The sequence below is a fragment of the Lycorma delicatula genome, chromosome 7 (assembly GCF_047948215.1).
Source record: "Lycorma delicatula isolate Av1 chromosome 7, ASM4794821v1, whole genome shotgun sequence".
Lineage (NCBI taxonomy): Eukaryota > Metazoa > Arthropoda > Insecta > Hemiptera > Fulgoridae > Lycorma > Lycorma delicatula.
This window is the reverse complement of record NC_134461.1, coordinates 78,466,864-78,484,986: the sequence shown is the minus strand read 5'-3', so window position 1 is coordinate 78,484,986 and position 18,123 is coordinate 78,466,864. Positions and strand designations below refer to the sequence as shown.

Genomic DNA, 18,123 nt, shown 5'->3' with positions numbered 1-18,123 from the left:
ATGACAGCTGAGTAATAATTTTCTTTAATAATAAATGGTGGTAGTAACTCCAGGTAGCACAGTAGCAGTTGATATCTGCACCATAAGAGAAACTATTATATTTATTTTTATGAATGTACAACTAATTCAGCCCATTTTTGATTCCTAAAACTTTTGTTGATTTGATTTTTTTGTTGTCTTTGATCCATAGCTATGTGTACATGTTCATGTCAACCCTTTCCTTGGCAGTCCTCTACATATTCAGTAAATTATTTATTTTTAGAGTTAAGTTTAAAAATTATTATGTGTGCTACCAACTACTTATTCAGTCCAGGAGTTGTAATTTGTAGCAGTCACAAGGCCTACAGTTTGTATACCTCCGGAATTGATTTAAAGCTTTTGCCTTTTTGCTTGATTGTAAAAAATTAATTGAAATGCATAAAAATTAAACTTTATTTGTGTATTAAAAGCATCAACCACAACAAACCCCAGTATTTGTTGATTCATGTGATAGTAAAGCAGTCTGATATCTAGTAATTGTTATTATGATGGATAATAATGAATTTTTATAGTATTTGAAAAATGCAGACCTGACAGATTCAATCCTGGAACATTCAGATCAAAGGCAGACATTGCTTTTTTTGTCATGGAGATTGTTGATTATTATGATAAATCCCTTTAAAATGATATTTTTTAATTTCTGACAAATTTTACAACAAATTAACATTAAATTCTCCGTCACATTGACTATGTAGTATAACAGTAAACAGTCTAACACAAAAATTTAATTTAAGCAGGCTGTAAAAAATTTACCCTTTATTTGAATATATTTCACAAAAAAAATAAATTAATTTTTTGGTGATCTAATTTGTAAAGTGAAATATTTGGTCGTCATAATTGTAGTAGACCTTTATTCATTCCATTGCTTAATTTTCTACTGGATGCTGGATTGTCTGTATTTGAGACTAAATAAATATTATTATGTTGTAGAAATTAAATACAGTCTTGTCCATGACTTTGCCTGCTTTCTTGTCCCCATCCACCTGTATTTGAAAGCAAAAATATGCAAATTGCTTTCTAACTTTGTCAATGAGTTTACCCTTAAAACTTGATCCATAGTAATGGTAAAAATTACAAGTGGTGTTTTTTGGTTTATCTCAGCAATTTCATTTCAATATTGAAATTTTTTTACAAAAAAAAACTAAAATAAATGAGCCTAAAGCAAACTAAAATTAAAGAAACCTTGGTATTTAAAACAACTAATAATACAGATGTAGGAGGCTTTTTAAATTTTTGAATATTTTAAACTTGATCATTAATTTAAAAGTAACTTTTTCAAAAAATCTTTTCATTCGTTTCTCACAAATCACAATACGGGTAAACTCAAACAACGGTGAACAACTGAATTATAAATCTACCTGACTGAAGCTTTGTATATGTTCCTAGTGGAGATATGAGGAACTAAGGATGACCTCCACAGTGAACTATTAGTGCTTCTCTTCATTTTGCATGAACTTATCAAACACCCTTCATAAATAATGAAAAATTGAATTTTATAATTATATGAAGAGTTTTTTATTAAAGGCTTGTAATATTAAAGATTTATTTCAAGTTAAAAACTATTGTCTCATTGGTTAGTATATAATATAATGTACCAAAAGCCAAGTCTTATCTGGTACATGTCATTCAATAAATGAGGTAATGAAAAGAGTTGAACATTATTGTTCAACTTTAAAAATAACAACTTTTATCATCTAGAATAGTATTACTACTTATGTCCACATTCATATTCATCTATGGCCATATTCATACAAAACAATAATTAATGAAAAAGTATACAAAAGACAACGTAAATGTTTTTTCATACAGTGCATTTTTTCTAGGACAAGAGAAGATCCTCTATCTATTTTTCTTCTCCATGACTCTCTTGATCTAATTTTTTAAAAAAAATCTGATGACACCACATGACTTCCTTGTACACCTATTAAAATTACATACACACATTTTTTCTAAAATGAAACGTACATAAAATCTTATTTTATTAATAACTTCTGATATTTTTTCTTTCTTTCTTTTTTTTATTATACTGAATTATTATTTATTGTAATTTTTTTTAACAATCTGAGGTTAATAATTATTAATAAATCAATATATTTAATTTTTAAAAAAATAAGTTACAAAAATATATGAATTCGAACTGATGTGCTTTCCCTTTGTAATTTCCAAATATTTCATTAATTAAAATTACACATGGCTCTAACTCTGGAACCAATGAAAATAAGTACCACTTATCATATATCATTAAAAAGCTCTTAACAAGGGCTTATTACTGCAGTTAAGAAAAAGTCTCTTTTGGACACTTTTGGTCGAGTCGATTGCAATAAAAAGGGGAGGTGCATAACTAGATGTTATAACAGTCCTAAATCCAAAATTTCAACATCCTACTGCTAATCATTTTTGAGTTATGCGAGATACAGACGTCATGCCGAAACTAATCAAAATGGATATTTCCGTTGAAATTTGAAAACCGAAATTTTTCGCCATCACAATACTTCGTACAAGGAAGTAAAAAAATAAAAATTAATCTGTTTTCACATCCATAATCTCTACTTTTAGGGTTGTAGATAATAAAATGAAGGTGGAGTTCTTTTAGGATGTTGGAAACTTATTTTAATGTTTTGTCTTGAATTTTTATAAAAATACAAGCCACTTATAATCATCAAAGTTAACTAAATAAATCCAAATTCAACTCTGACCCTGTTATTGAATTATATGATAATATTAGTTCTTTGGATTTTTCCGAAGCTGGGAGATAATTTTTTGTAATTTGTGTGAGTGAACACTGAATGGAAGAGAACCAAGCTAAATAAATAATAGTGTACAGACATATTTCCAAGTTTAGTAAAAGAAAATATATTCATATAAACCTATCAAGTCATTTACAGTACATGTCTTGTAGTCATAATATAGCATGCACACATAACACCTGGCTTGGGTTCATTATTTATCTTTTGAGTGGACATTTTTTTTATATACTTGTCACTTAAAAGAAATTAAGTTCTTGTTAATCAGTCTTTTTATTTTTCATGTTTGAATTGTTATACCTGTAACCAATGTATGAGTAATACTGAAAAAGGAGTGTTTGAGATTATTAAAAAATTAATTTTTGTAACCAAGCTAGAAAATTTAATGTCTTAATTGAATTATGTATTAAATTTAGCCAATGAAAATTGATTTAAAAATAAGTTGAACCCTACAGATTTTAGCTTAGTGTTCTCCATTTAATCTTCCTTCATTTCTAATTCATTTCAGCTGGTTACCCTATTATTATGTCTATTAATATCAGTGTATCGATTGTTGGTTGTTTTGTAAAAAAATAAAATAATTTTGTGGGAAACTCTTTCAGATGGGTTAATAATTTATTAAAAATGGTAGTGGAATTAAACAATAAGATTTTTATCATTGGCCAAAATGATTTTTTTTTTGTCTTCAGTCATTTGACTGGTTTGATGCAGCTCTCAAAGATTCCCTATCTAGTGCTAGTCGTTTCATTTCAGTATACCCTCTACATCCTACATCCCTAACAAAATGATTATGCAAAAAATAGTCTGGTTTTATATACATGTTATATTTTTGTGTGTGAATATAAATTTTTATAAATAATTTATTTTGTGAAGGTATATATACATAACTGTAAATGCATAGAAATTTTAGAATGTTTAATTAAATACATATTTGTCTGCAGACATAAAAATATTAATTTGGTGTGTTTAAAATGTGATATTTTTCATTTTGCTTTTTCTTAGTTACCTACTTAATGATAAAGATTATTGTCATCATAATTGTTTGTTTTAATTATTGTTATTCGGGTTACTTATTAATTATTATACATCTCTAGTATGAAGAATGTTACCGTCATAAAGAATTTTGATGTTAGTCATTTGTTTTGGCTATCTGTTCTGTTTTGTCAGCCACTGATTATTACTGTTGGAAATGAATAATTATCATTTTCACTTTTAACTGTTTGTTTATTAATTATATATAATAAATTTAAAAAAAATATTAACCTCCTTTTTTCACAATAAGGAAGTGAAATAAGTTTATGTGGGGTTTTGTTATTTATTTAAAAAAAAAAATATGTTTAAAGAAATTCTAATAGATTCTCTTTAATAATAAATATTTGTCGTTACGTCTTCCATTTACCATTAGTTATGTTGGATAAGGACCATCTTTTATTCATTATAATTATTTTAATTTTTAGTAATCAGTGTTGTTACTCCAAATCTGAATGAATTGTAATCAGGAAAATAATTTGTATTTTTTAATACTGTAATTCCTAAATAGCACTTGGTAGGTGAAGGAAGTATATTTTAGCCATTATATTGGAAATTAAGCTGCTTTCTCTTTGCTTATGGGTGATTATTGAACCAATAAGGAATGTGTAATATACTACAAAATAACTCTCTTGTGTGCTTTGGTCTAAGTGGCCTGATTGATTAGGAAAGGAGTAGAGGGTTTGGCCTTACTCAAGAGGGCATCTCAGCTTCGGTTTGGTTTTTTATATACTTCTCTTCCTCCCACATAATAAAATGATTTGTTGGGTAGTTTGATATGTGAAAATGGAGCTGCCACCACTAAACTCCACTAGACTCAGTTCATGTCCAATGAAGAAGGAGTAGAGTACTAAAAAAGGAGAGATAATAGGTATGGGATGTTCAACCCACAGAGTGTTTGGTTGTGGTCTTGCCTATGCTCCATCTGTCTTGCCTAGGATTAAATTGCTAACTTAGTGGAGCATGTCCAGTATGCTCTAGATTTCATAACAGTGTTTTTAGTCTAAGTTTCTAATTGCATCATTATTTGAACTTATTCGAGGCTCAAGTACGTGCGTTTGATTTCATTCAGTTGGAAGTAAACATTATGTCACAGATAGATGCTACAAGAAAAATAACAGGTAAAGATTGCAGTGTGGCAGTTGGTTATGCTAAACTAAATGCATACAATTCCAGTACCATTGGTAGAATAATAAAAATTTGTCTTTTTAATTGCTAATTATGATTGTTCTTCCAGAAATATTGATAATCTAATTATTTTGAGTATTTTACTATAATCAGGTAAATTATTTTTTAACAAAGTTTTATGGTGTGATTGATTTGCAATTATCGTAAAGCCAAAATGATATATGATGTACGCTAAAAACCAAAACCTGTAATAATATATTATTAAAAGTTTGTATTAAAAAACTGGCTTTTACTTCATAAGCATGTACAAGAAAAGTAAAGTATGAATAAAGGGTCCAAAATTATAACTGATCAAAGATTAGAAGTTAGTTTCCACAAGTTGTAGATGTAATGAGTTATATTTAATAATCATGCAAGATTGTGATACGACAAAATAAATCTAGCTATCTTATTGAAATCGTTTCAGAACAGCAAATGTAAAATGAAAAAGTTAAGAAAAATCCTTATTTCAAATCAACGAAGACTTCCAACTACAACAGTAAGGTAAAACTGTTTTAAGACAACTACAATCTTGCATTGTTTATTTGTATTTTCTATCAGCATATAGAATATCCTGTTTTTAAAAGTGAAAGTTGTTCTTAAAACAGTAAGTAAAATTACTTTGAAATGACATATTATTATAATTTAAAAGTTTATAAACATTTTGAGTATAGAAGAAAGCTATTTATATGTGATTGGAATAAAGTGATATAAAAGCTGTTCATAGTCTTTTGAAAAACCTACAATTAATTGTTATTTTTAGATTAAACTTATTCTAAATATAAGTTAATATATTTATGTTCTAATTTTCGTTGAGTGTAATATTTAAGTATGCCATATTTTATTGAATTTTTTTCTAGATGTCATATTTTAAAAGCTGAATTTTATCCGAATGTAAATTGTTATTGTGCACATGAGTTAAAAACAAAAAAACAGAATCATGCCACTTATTAATGAGAGAGAAGGGTTTGAAGCTCTTCTGAAACCTATACAGGATATCACTAGAGTAGATATTGATTTGTGTCAGGTATGTTGAAATTTTTATGTTTCTTTTCACCCTAATTCTAATTTTAAACTATTCTGTTTCTTTTTCATGTAGAAGTTATTTATGTATTAAATATTTCATGATTATAAAATTTTAATTATGTTGCTGTTTCATTATTTATGTAATTCAGTTTTAAAATTAGAGTTCAGTAAATTATGCTATTTAAAATTATTTGCTTATTGTAAATGCAGGTGAATCTAGTGAATCTATTAACATTTATATCTTGTATAGCTCTGAGTCATTCTTTTGAGTGTCATATTATTTTTTCTTCTATATTGTATCAAATTCCTTTGTGTTAAAAATTTACTGATAAGCAGTAATGTTTTATACAAATTGTTGTTTATCATTAAATTACGCGTATACTGTATAATAATTATAATATTTATTTAAATTTTATGTAGTTTATTGCATTCATTTTGATACATACAAAGAACCATTTATGTTTTTATGGATGTGCCAGTTGCTTGGTGCAATGGTATAACGTGGCTTTTAGATTAGCTGGTGTGATTCCCAGCAATTGTCTTGATTGTTTTTACCTCCTCTCATTTCTTGCATCCAGTCTTTGTCATTAAAATGTGTGGAACATGGTATGGTTGTAATAGAAAAAAAAACTAGTAGTTTGTTTAAGAGCCTTTACGTTTAGCTCACGTAAGAGCACAAAAAACCAGATTCAGCATATAAAGAACCTTGGAGATGGTTAATCCATATTTGGTAGGGAACAATTTGATTTAACTTTTGGAATTTATGAACAACTGTACAAAGATATGGATAATACTTATAGAAATAAAACAAACAAAAAAATTAAAACTATATGACATATATTTTCATTTTGGTTATCCAAAATTCATGGTTGGTGATCCAAAATTTATGCTTAGCTGATAAAGAACATGTGAAAATTCAGAAAAGAATTTTTCTTCTCAGATATTTAATTTGAACATTTTTACATTTTTGATATTTTAATGATTAAAAATAAAAAACCCACTTACCCATATTTAGATTTTATCTGATATAATCTTTCCTTCCTCTTACTACAACAACCAAGGATTTTTGTAATAGGGAAAAAATTTAAAGCTTGATACTCCTAGAGCAAATTGTGTAATATTGGTCTTAAAGATGTTTAAGTGATATTAATTTTTTCCCGTTAGTCATTTTTGGTAATAATGGTTGCTGTGGCTTGAATTTTTCTTACCCACTTGAAGTAAGTTGAAGTAATAAATCTTTTCAGTGTAGACCATCATGTTGTTCATGTATCTGTGCGGAAACATCGGGGGTTGTAATTTCTAAATTCTAGTGCCATGTGATTGACCCTCTTCAATCTACCCAATCAGATATTGAATGACAGCATAACCTTGTATATGTGATGTCAAAAACCTTATTACGTTTCACTTTTTGAATAGTATATTCATGAAATCCAACTGTAAACTGCGTCATACTCTTTTTTTTGATTACAAATTTAAGAAGTATACATTTTTTCATTTTTTTTCTAAACACATCAATGAAATGAAATAAATTGACAAAATGAAAATAATTTTCTGAATTTTGATTCAGAAATTCTGTTAGGTTTTTTAAAGATCTATCAGTTACGAAGTTAATTTTCTTTACATCTTTGTATTTAGTTAAGTTTAACTGTCTTAGGAGAAACATTTTTATACTTAAAAATCAAGGTTTGGAAGAAGTATGAGCAGAATTTTTATCTACTTCTTTTAAGGATTAAAAAACCTTTGAAAGTATTAAGTATATGTTGACTTACAGCTTATACAAATTCCAGAACCTTAGTTCTGGAATAGTTTTGAAAAAATATGGATGTAAAGTAAGTCGATTTAATATTATAAAATAATAATATCAACCCTGTAAAATGTACTTTTATTTAAATATTGTCCAATCTCTATAATCCGTACTTTGATTGTTCAAATCTCTGATTAATCTCATGAAAATTTGAAGAAAAAGCTAGTAATAAGAAATTGTTGTACTTGGTTAAGATATTAATATTTAATTTTATTTATTTATGTATGATTAATGTCATCTCATGAACGCACTTGTGTACAGGAATGTGGTGTAGATTTTATATTATAATGAAGATGTCTAGCCTAGCTTATTCAAGTTCAGAACCTTCTGAATGAAAGTTTGAGATGTTACCACTCCATAATAGAAGTTGAAAAAGTTAAAATAGGGACCAAATATGATATTGAATAGCTCTGATAGTGAAGTTATTATAATGTTTGTAAAAAATTTGAAATTAGGAGATGCACTGATAAAAATTTAAAAGTTTTTTGAAATGAAACATTTTAATTGTGATGCAGCCTTGACATCATAGAGTTTCCGCCCAGTACTTTTTTAAATACCTCATTTTTTATTGAGGGGTAGTGGAAGCTTACAATTTTCTTAAAAATTTACTTTGTTTTAACAGTTATTTAATTAAAATGCTTGACCTTTTTCATAAATGCTTTTATTTATATATTTAAGATGATAAGATGCTTTAGTAATTTAAAGTAATTAAGATATTCTAGTAATTATTTCGTTTTCATTTTTAGAGTCTGGAAGAATATCTTTCCCATATATTAAGCATTGAAGTTAGTCCAGTAACTTTTGCACAGGCAGCATTACTTGTTCAAAATTCAGCGGCTATCTATTCTAAAAAAGTGGATTTCCTGTGGACTGTTGTTTTACAACTATTAGAAGCACTTAGCAAAAGCAAGTTAGTATACATAGATAATTTATTGTTATGTCATATTTAAAAAATTTAAGTTATTTAATATTTTTTATATCGATGTCTATTTTTGTACAGTGAAACTTCTTAAAAATAATTATCAATAATTCTTCTGGAAATTTGTTATTTTGAAAGGTGACCATCGTGTGTTATACAGTAATGTATTTAAAAGTACAGTATCATGCTATTTTTAATGATTTATATATAAAATTAGTAAAGCAGATTCATTCTGTGTAGAATAACTAAGGAAATTCTTCTTAAATTAATTTTAGAATGAATAGAATACTACTTGTAAAAGAAACATTCCTTGTTTGTTTATATTTTAAAATTAAAATAATATATTTTTTTAAATTTATTTAAAAATGTTTGAGAATAATTGTTTTGTTTATGTTAATAAGTAGACTGAAAATAAAATAAATATTGATTTGAATTAACAATTGTGTATTAACATGTTCATGATTTAATTTATTTGTATTAAATTGTTGAAAAATATATATAATTTAGTGTGTATACACGTCTACGGTATGATGTGTGAATTTTGACTGAACAGTATGAGTTTTCAAATGATAGATCGAGACTAGACTAGACTGGGCTGACAAGACAAGACTGACTGATTCTAGGGTGAGCCGGCATATATAGTGTAAATGTAGCTGAATCGCCAGGAGCTGTGTGCAATTGGAGCCCAGTGAGAACCTCCAGGAGCTGTGTGTATCGTCAACAGCTGTGTATCAACATACTGCCCGCCATAATTTAACACATCTTACGATAATATAATAAAGTTTAAATCCAACAATTTTGGCGACTAGGCCATATTGCATGGTTGCGTGTTATGCATTAACAATTAATGAATAAAAACACACGTTAATAAAATACAAACAAATTATGTTGAAAAGAAGGGAAAACTAATATTTAATATCACATAGTGCCAGACAGCAGTGCTGCCTGAACAAAATTTTTTTCTGCTGTAACATACTGAAGTTTGCCACATTAAAGTTATTTTATTAATTATTTGAATTGTGGTATATTATATATTTTTTCAAGATTTTTATTCTACCTCAGTTTTATTTATTTTCCAAAAAATATTTGCAGTAACTGTTTAAAAAACAACTTGTGGTTATTTCCAGAATTAAAGCTGATTTTTTTTGACATTTTTATTATTTTTATCTGCAGAGTAACTAGCACTGAATTAACAGAATAGTATCACAACATGCAGTATCTAGTTAAATACAAATTGAACTTGTTGTGTTATCTACTAGGTGAGAATCCAGAGACAACTACTGCAGATAATTAGTGTAACATAACAACAACAATTAAAAGTATATAGAGAGGAAATCATTTTTTTTTTACTTCTTTCTTGGTAGAAAATCTCGTAAATGAACGCAAGAAATTTTATAACATTAAGTTTAATAGATGTCAACATACGTTTCCCAATTTTGGTCTTACAGATCTTTAAATGGTATTAATGTTTGCTTGTTAGTCATTTTTGTGTATAATGATTGCTGTGGCCTGAATTTTTTTTACCCTTTGATAGTTGAAGTAGTAAATCTTTTCAGTGTAGACCACATGTTTATGTAGCCATATAAAAGCATCAGCGGGTTGTAATTTCTGGACTCTGTAGAGCCATGTGATTGACTCTCTTCAATCTACCCAATCAGAAATTGAATGACTGCACAACCTTGTACATGCGATGTTAAAAACCTTTTTACATCTCACTCTTTAATAGTATATTCATGAATTTCAGCCGTAAACTACATCATACTCTTCTTTTTTTTTTTATAACAAATTTAAGAAGTATAGATTCCTCCATTCCCCCCTCCCTTTAATTTAGCCTTCCAAGTGACATCCTAACTGAAGTTTTAGCACAAGACAACAAGTTCCACAAATTACAGCTTATTTTCATATGTTGTGGAATGATATGCAAATGTTGAAAACAAGGAAACGCCTTGTTTTTCGTGTGTTTTCATCAGTTTAACTGGTTAATTTTTTTTCAATTTATAATTTATGCTCATATGAAGAGGAAGAAATCTTTTCAGAATAAGTGTATGTGTGATTTACATAACAATAAAATATGTACTGTAAGTCGTCGTCTAAAATTATTTGTGAAACAGTATAATACATCACGTCTTGGTCCAAGTTAGATTGTTAGTTCTAAAAATGTTAATGTACTGTACAGTACGTAACAATGAAAGCAAAATTTTGTTTGCATGAGGCACACATTTGCTGTGCAGGGAACTATATTACTTTTTTCTTGTAACATTAGTCTTACTCAGAAACCAAGTATTTTGCAGTACAGTGTATTTAACTACTTCTAAGAATAGCAAAAGTTCTCTCCACAATTAAAATTTATTATCATTTTGTTTCAAGATTATAATTTCTTTAAAAATATTTAGCTTATTTATAATATTTCTTACTCTGTACAGTACAAAAATGATTAGTTTATACTAGTATTAAAACATTATTATTACACTCCCTCCATCAAGTGTATTTGTATGCATTTGTAATGGGTATTAGTATTTTTGAGGATGTTTATAGTAATAAACATCATCATTAAATAAGAGGCTTTTTCCTTACAAATTATAGTAATTTATTAATAGCTAAGTCATTTCATAGATATTCATAGAATAGCTAAAAAATAATCTTCTTTCACATTGTTGACTAATATAATATTCATTACTAATGTTTATGTTTCATTTTCAATAAACTGATTAGTTCAATTCTTGGCGTGTCATGATATGAATGATATAGTTATTTTCTTCTGTAATGTATTAGTTAAAGTTTTGTGTGTATTAATGAATTTGATATGTTTTTTGCATTTTTTGTTAGTGAATATTTTTGCAGTGACAGAATTCAAATCATTAATTAAGAATAAAAAGCTCTGTAGTCAAACTTGTGAATATACGATTTTATGAAAAAAGAAACTATAAAGTTAGGAAAATTAGAATACAAGAAACAATTAATATGTATTCAAAAATGTGAGGAAAGAACCATTGCAGCTTGTGGGATTTCAAGATCACAAGTTCAAAAACTCCAAAATGAAAAGCAGGATCTTTTTAAATACAAACCGCAGTCGTGCTCATTTATCACACCAAAAAAGTGTAAACGGCGTTCAAAACCAGTTAATGAAGTAGACAGTTTTGATCAAGGCGTTGTAAGAAGAATTTTAATGAGTTTCATGCAAAACATAATGAATTGCCTACATTAAATATATTACGTGAAGAACTTCAAAAGTGTTAAAGGATCTAAAACTACACTAGCAGCTATTATGAAAGAGTTAGGATTTAAGTGGTGTAAAATTGATAATGTAGGAAATGTTTGATTGAAAAATAAGACATCCAGTGGAAGAGTATAAAATATTTAAGAAAAATGACCGATTACAGAATAGAAAATTCTTCGATTGTATTTGACAACAAAAAATAATCATCGGATGACAGTGGTGCTAGTGTAAAAAGTGCCGATTAATAAAGGTGATTAATCATAATCCATGCTTGAGGAGAAATGGGGTTCATTCCAAACATGATGTTAATTTGGAAAACGAGTTCACAAAGTGGTGACTCTCATGACTGTCAACAACAATTTTATTAAGAGGTCATCTGAAAAATTAATTCCTGGTCTTCTCCCTGAGTCAGTGGTTGTTATCGATAATGTGCCATACCACAGTTCGCTTCTAGAAAAGCTTTCAAATTCAAATGATAGAAAAAGTGGCATGATTAATTGGTTAGAAAAGAACAATATTCCTTATAATAAAGCAATTTTAAAACCGCAGTTGTATGACATAATTAAATAACATAAATATTCAAAAATAAAGTACCATTTTGATGAATTATTAAAAAATCTGGCATCTGGTTCTCTGATTTCCATTTTACCATACTGATTTAAATCCGATTGAGATGGTATGGTCGGCTGCGAAAAGATGTTGGTAGTAATAACAACATTCGTAATCTCAGATATTAAAAATATAGCTGAGGAAAAATGAATAAGGGTGATTGGAAACCATATTGCAAACATGTAAAAAAAGTTGAAATTGAGTATAAGATGGTATTGCTAATTGACGAAATGATAGATAAATTTTTTATACATCACTGTTCCGAAAAAGAAAGATAAGTTGGTGAACTTGCACAGGAACTGGACATATGATGCAAATTTCAAGTAAGTGTTAATAATAATAATAATAGTACAATCAAAAATGAAAACAACTGTACAAAAAAAAGAAAAAGAGCTTGAAATTCTATATAATTTAAAAATATACCTAAATTAAAATTCTTATTTTTGCAATCTTTATTTATTGAATTATTAATACTAATTATGTAATAATGAATTATAACTAATAAAACATGAAAACTGTAATAAATTAAACGTTCATAAATAAAAGTACAATTATTATTGTTGTACTATATTTATGAGTAAATGTTTTCAGATTCAGTAATAATACAGTCAAAACCTTCAACACAAGCTTTTATTTTCGTTGTATGTACTATATGTGCTTGACTAAACAGAGTGCTTGTGAAAGATACAGAGAGTATCTGTGGAAGTTAAATCTGACTATGTATGATGTGGAATTATGTATTTGATTTTTTACATAGTACATGCTTAATTGTTTGAGAATGGTTAATCTTTTTGACATACATACACATACTTGTGCACAAAACTCCACTTACCCCATATATTTCTTGTTTACTTGCTTATACAAAAGTTTTATATAGTTTGAAAAGTTCAGTTTTATTTTTATTGTCTATACAATAAACTCTTTCAAAATTAAACTATACAACTTTTTCATTAGTTGTGATTGTTACTTTATAGAATGTTTTTTGGAGATTGTAGTTGAGCGTGTCTGGTTTTTTTTATAATTGATGTTGACCGTCTTTCTTTAAATAGTAAATTTATGACTAAATTATATAATAATAGGTAGTCTAAAAAGTAATGAGCCTTTTGTGGATGAGATAGTGATCATGAATTAGCATATTCTGGCAAAAATCAAGGAAAACTGGTATGTAAGCAGTTATGACATCACCAATGACCTAAATATTCATCACTAAACAGTGTTAAATCATTTTGAGAAAGTTGGCTACAAAAAGCTCGATGGATGCTGCATGATCTTGACTCAGAAAATTTACTCGAATTGAATTTCTCTCTACGAATTTACTGAAATGTAACAAAATTAAGCCATTTCTGAAGCTTTTGGTCATGAGTGATGAAAAGTGGATAACCTATGACAACAATGTGTGAAAAAAAACCCTGTTTGAAGTGAGGAGAAGCTCCACAATCTGTGGCAAAGCCCACACTATTGCTCAGGAAGGTTATGCTGTGTGTTTGGGTTGGCTTGGAAGGGCATCGTGCATCATGAACTGCTGCTGCCAGGCAGAACGATAGACTCAGACCTGTGCTGTTGACAATTAGCATGATTGAACCTAGCAATTCAAAAGAAACGGGTCTGAACTGGTCTACAGAAAGGGTGTCATACTATGCTGACGTCAGACCCGCATACACCTTTAACGACCCATCAGAGATTGAGAGAACTTGACGGGGAGGTTTTAATGAATCTGTTGTATAGCCCAGACCTGGAACCATCAAATTCATTTTTTTCAGTCTCTGCAGAACTCCCTGAATGGTATTAAGTTGGTTTCAAAATAGGCCTGTGAAAACCATGTGTCAATTTTTTGACCAGAAACCACAGAAGTTCTATAGCGACAGGATTGTGGTATTACTAGAAAAATGGCAGAAGGTCATTGAAAAAATGGTGCATATGTGGTCTCATAATGTTATTTTCTAATAACAATAAATGTATTCTCAATTTTGGCTCCAAAGGCTCAATACCTTTTAGGTAACCCGATATATTGCAGCATTATACTTTTTTCGAATAATATGTTATTAGATAAATATTTAATGTATGTAAATAAGTGATAGGTAAATATTTTAAAATTATGTTATTAAGTTTTTTGTTGGGAAGTAATTGTTCTAGTTATGATGAAAAACTGTACATCAGATGGCTGTTTTTTTTTTTTAATATTTATTGATTTTGTAGTTTTTATAAGGATTTATGGTAGGATTGGCAGGATTAAGCATATTTTATTAAGAAATATATTATTATTTTATTGAAATTAATTTTTTTAACATTTATATTATTCCACTGTACTGTTAAATTATATTAATATTAATTACCTAGAACAGAATATTGTGATGACATATCTATGTTAATTTTATCATGAAAGTACTTTTGCAGGATCCTTAATCATGATTGAATTCATTTAATTAAACTGCATATTAAATAAAAATATTATAAAATGTTATGTTGTAGTATTTTTAATTTTTACATCTTTAATATGCAGTTTAATTAAATGAATTCAATCATGACTGAGGATGCAGGATCTCACGAAAGTACTTTCATGATAAAATTATGTCGTGTCTCAATATTATGTTCTAGGTGGTTTATATTAATAGAATTAAATATATATATATATTATTTTATATGTTGAATTTTGCAATGCTCATTTTGTGTATTGACTGAAATATTGAGCTTACTTTGAACGTCATTGGTGAAAAAAGAGGTGGATTATGACTTAAAAATAGATGGAGTATATCTTAGTGCTTAAAATAATAAATTTTACAAAATGTTATGAACTACTGTTCTTTTTTTTTTACCTGCAAAACACCAAGATTGCTCTCAAGAAAATTAATGCAAAATAAGAATTTATGTTTGCATATGCTACTGGAATGTCTTTTTTATTACATTAATTTCATATTATATTGGCCCAACTACAAGCAGCTGCATACATTAACTGTAGGAAATTTACATTTGTGAGAAAGCTAAGTATACTGTTTTGTAGAAAGTTATTAAGTTAGTTTATAAATTTTTTGGTCTGGATGATTGCTACAGGTGCTGCTGTAATAGTTTTCTCATTCTGCAGATGCTAAGCCTTGCTTACTTAACATTAATTCCTTCTATTTGGTCTGTATATTTTCTTAACTAATCGTATGTAAGACTGAAATAACTGAAAATGTAAGACTGATGCAGTAAAATAAATTGATAGTGTACTTAATTATTGTATAACAATTTAGAAACTTAAGATCATAAAATGACTTCAGGTACCTTTTCGAAAAAAAAAGTCAGAAAAGGGGTTGAAAATAATATCCATAAACATAAAAATAAAATAATTATGTGTTGTACTGTTATTTAAAATATTCCTAAATTTATAACAGAGGATGAAGAGGAGGGTCCATTTCTAGTTTGCCAATTTTAGAAAACTGAAATGTTTTATTTTTTTCCTTTTGTCATTATAAGATTAGAAATCCAAAATGTATTTCATTTTTGAAGAAGAATCTTCTGAAATGGAAATTATTATTGAAAATTTTCATAAAAATAAATTATTTCAAGAAAATTTTGTTGCATTATTAACAAAATAATACAATAAATTCGCAGTTGCAGTCGGAGCAGAAGAGGCTGGGAGATTAAACTTTAAATATAATTTTGAATGCTTTAAGTTACCAACTGTACCGCCACAACTATCACAGTGTGATGTTATCTAGAGGATATTCATTTTATTTATGAAATGTACATTACAAATAATAACAAGCTGTAAGGAAAAATCTATTTATTTAAAAAAAAAAATTGATTGTGCTTTTTGTTACGTTTATTTTAGTGTTTGTGCAGTAATTGTTAAATAGTGTCAGTGTTAACAGTAACAATCTTTGTTGTGTTATTTGTGATTATTAGTTTCTTAAAATTCATTGGTGTTTTTAGTTGTTTTTTTTTTGTTTTTTTTTAAATCTTAAAATTATTTTTAATAATTTTTATCTATAAAGCGAGTGTATCAAGAAATCAGTTAAGTGATAGAAAAAAAATCAAGGCTGGAATTTTTTGTAATATTTTTGAAGTGCAAACGTACATGTTATTATTGTGATTAAATCATTATTTTATTAGTGGGAGAAAATTGAACTAATAAAAGTAACCTTATAGTGAAGTTTTCTCTTACCTGTAAGAATCGGTGCTTTTTTACATTAACCTTTGATTTATATTGGATGCATTTAAATTAAAAAAACATGAAGCATAATTTTTTGTTACTGTAAATTGATTGGGAGTCTGTATAGATTTATATTTTTTTGTTTTGCTTTAATAAGAATGTTTATCGGACTCATGTCGAAAGTTTTATTAGAACAGTTTGTGTGTATCATTTTTATTCACTAAAAGTGACATATGTGAGACATGTTTTTGTAAGTTTTTCTTATGCTGAAACCAAATTAGAACAGGAGGTACTTCTTGTTCTGTTATGATAAAATAATAGTGTAATAGCATTAAGGCTTTCATTTAATTCTTTCTCTACCAGTTTTCTGCTTGTGTTCTTTTTTTCTGAAATATTACATCAAGAAACAGCTTATTTCTACGAATGTGACATGACAGTTTTTAACAATATAATTGTCATAAAACAGTTTTTGCAAATTAAACAAGTGATGTTTGAGATATCTGCAGATTGAAAGAAAATAAAAACAATGAAATGTAGCTGATTTATTTTCATAAATCTGTGTTGTGGATCTGTTATCCACATACAGAAGGAGAAGTGTATCTTTCTATATAAATAATACTTATGAAAGGTCAGAGGAGGAGCAAAGTTGTCAGATTCTTTTTAATCAATAATGTTGAATAAATATCAGGAATGTGTTTACTTTTATACCTGAAAGGAATCTGACAATCTTGTGTTTCCTTCCATATGTAACAGTAAATAAATAAAATTGTAATAAAAAATCTTCTGATTATTGGATAACCTTGACATTTGTATTGCTGAATTCATAATGGTGCCAATTTTATTTTTAAAAGTTGCAGTTATGGCAGAATCATATCTATTTATAAAGCATAAAAATGGAACAGTATAAAAGTGAGTAATTAAGATTTATCATATATATTAATAATACTGATTGATAACAGTTCAAAATATGACAAGATATAAATTTCATGAATATATTGGTCAACATAAATCAAGAGATCTATAATTGGGTTCATGTTTTTTAATTAGCCTTTCGTATTTAAATTCCCACATAATTATTGATTTCTATTAATAATTTATTGTTACCCAATAATACGTTATTGTTATTCTGGGATATATGTGCTTGATGAATTTTTTTTATACATATGACTTAACTTTTGTTTTTTACATTAATAAAACTTATATTTTCATTTTTTACAAATATTTTTATTGGATTTAAACGTGATTCACATGAATATAAAGTTTTGATTTTAAACTTGATAAAGAAGAAAGAAGATGTAATATATATTTTCGTTCTTGCTGTGGAAAATCTACTTGCTCAAAGTTTATTATAACTATTGGTTTCCAAAATTGCTATTTTTATAAGCATTATTGTGTTGTGTTTTTTATTTTGTGTGTCTTAACTTTTAGAACCATTAT

At 27.6% G+C, this 18,123-nt stretch overlaps 1 protein-coding gene across 2 annotated transcripts in view; it reads left to right on the top strand.

Annotated features, from left to right (window-relative positions):
- Positions 1 to 18,123, top strand: part of LOC142328018 (condensin-2 complex subunit H2-like) — a 76,967-nt gene that overhangs the window by 908 nt on the left and 57,936 nt on the right. For both annotated transcript variants that reach the window (XM_075371459.1, XM_075371458.1), the window contains exons 2-3: positions 5,840 to 6,006; positions 8,556 to 8,719. In XM_075371459.1, coding sequence (XP_075227574.1) covers positions 5,920 to 6,006; positions 8,556 to 8,719 — 251 coding nt within the window. In that variant the 5' untranslated portion in view covers positions 5,840 to 5,919. The remainder of the gene's footprint in view (positions 1 to 5,839; positions 6,007 to 8,555; positions 8,720 to 18,123) is intronic.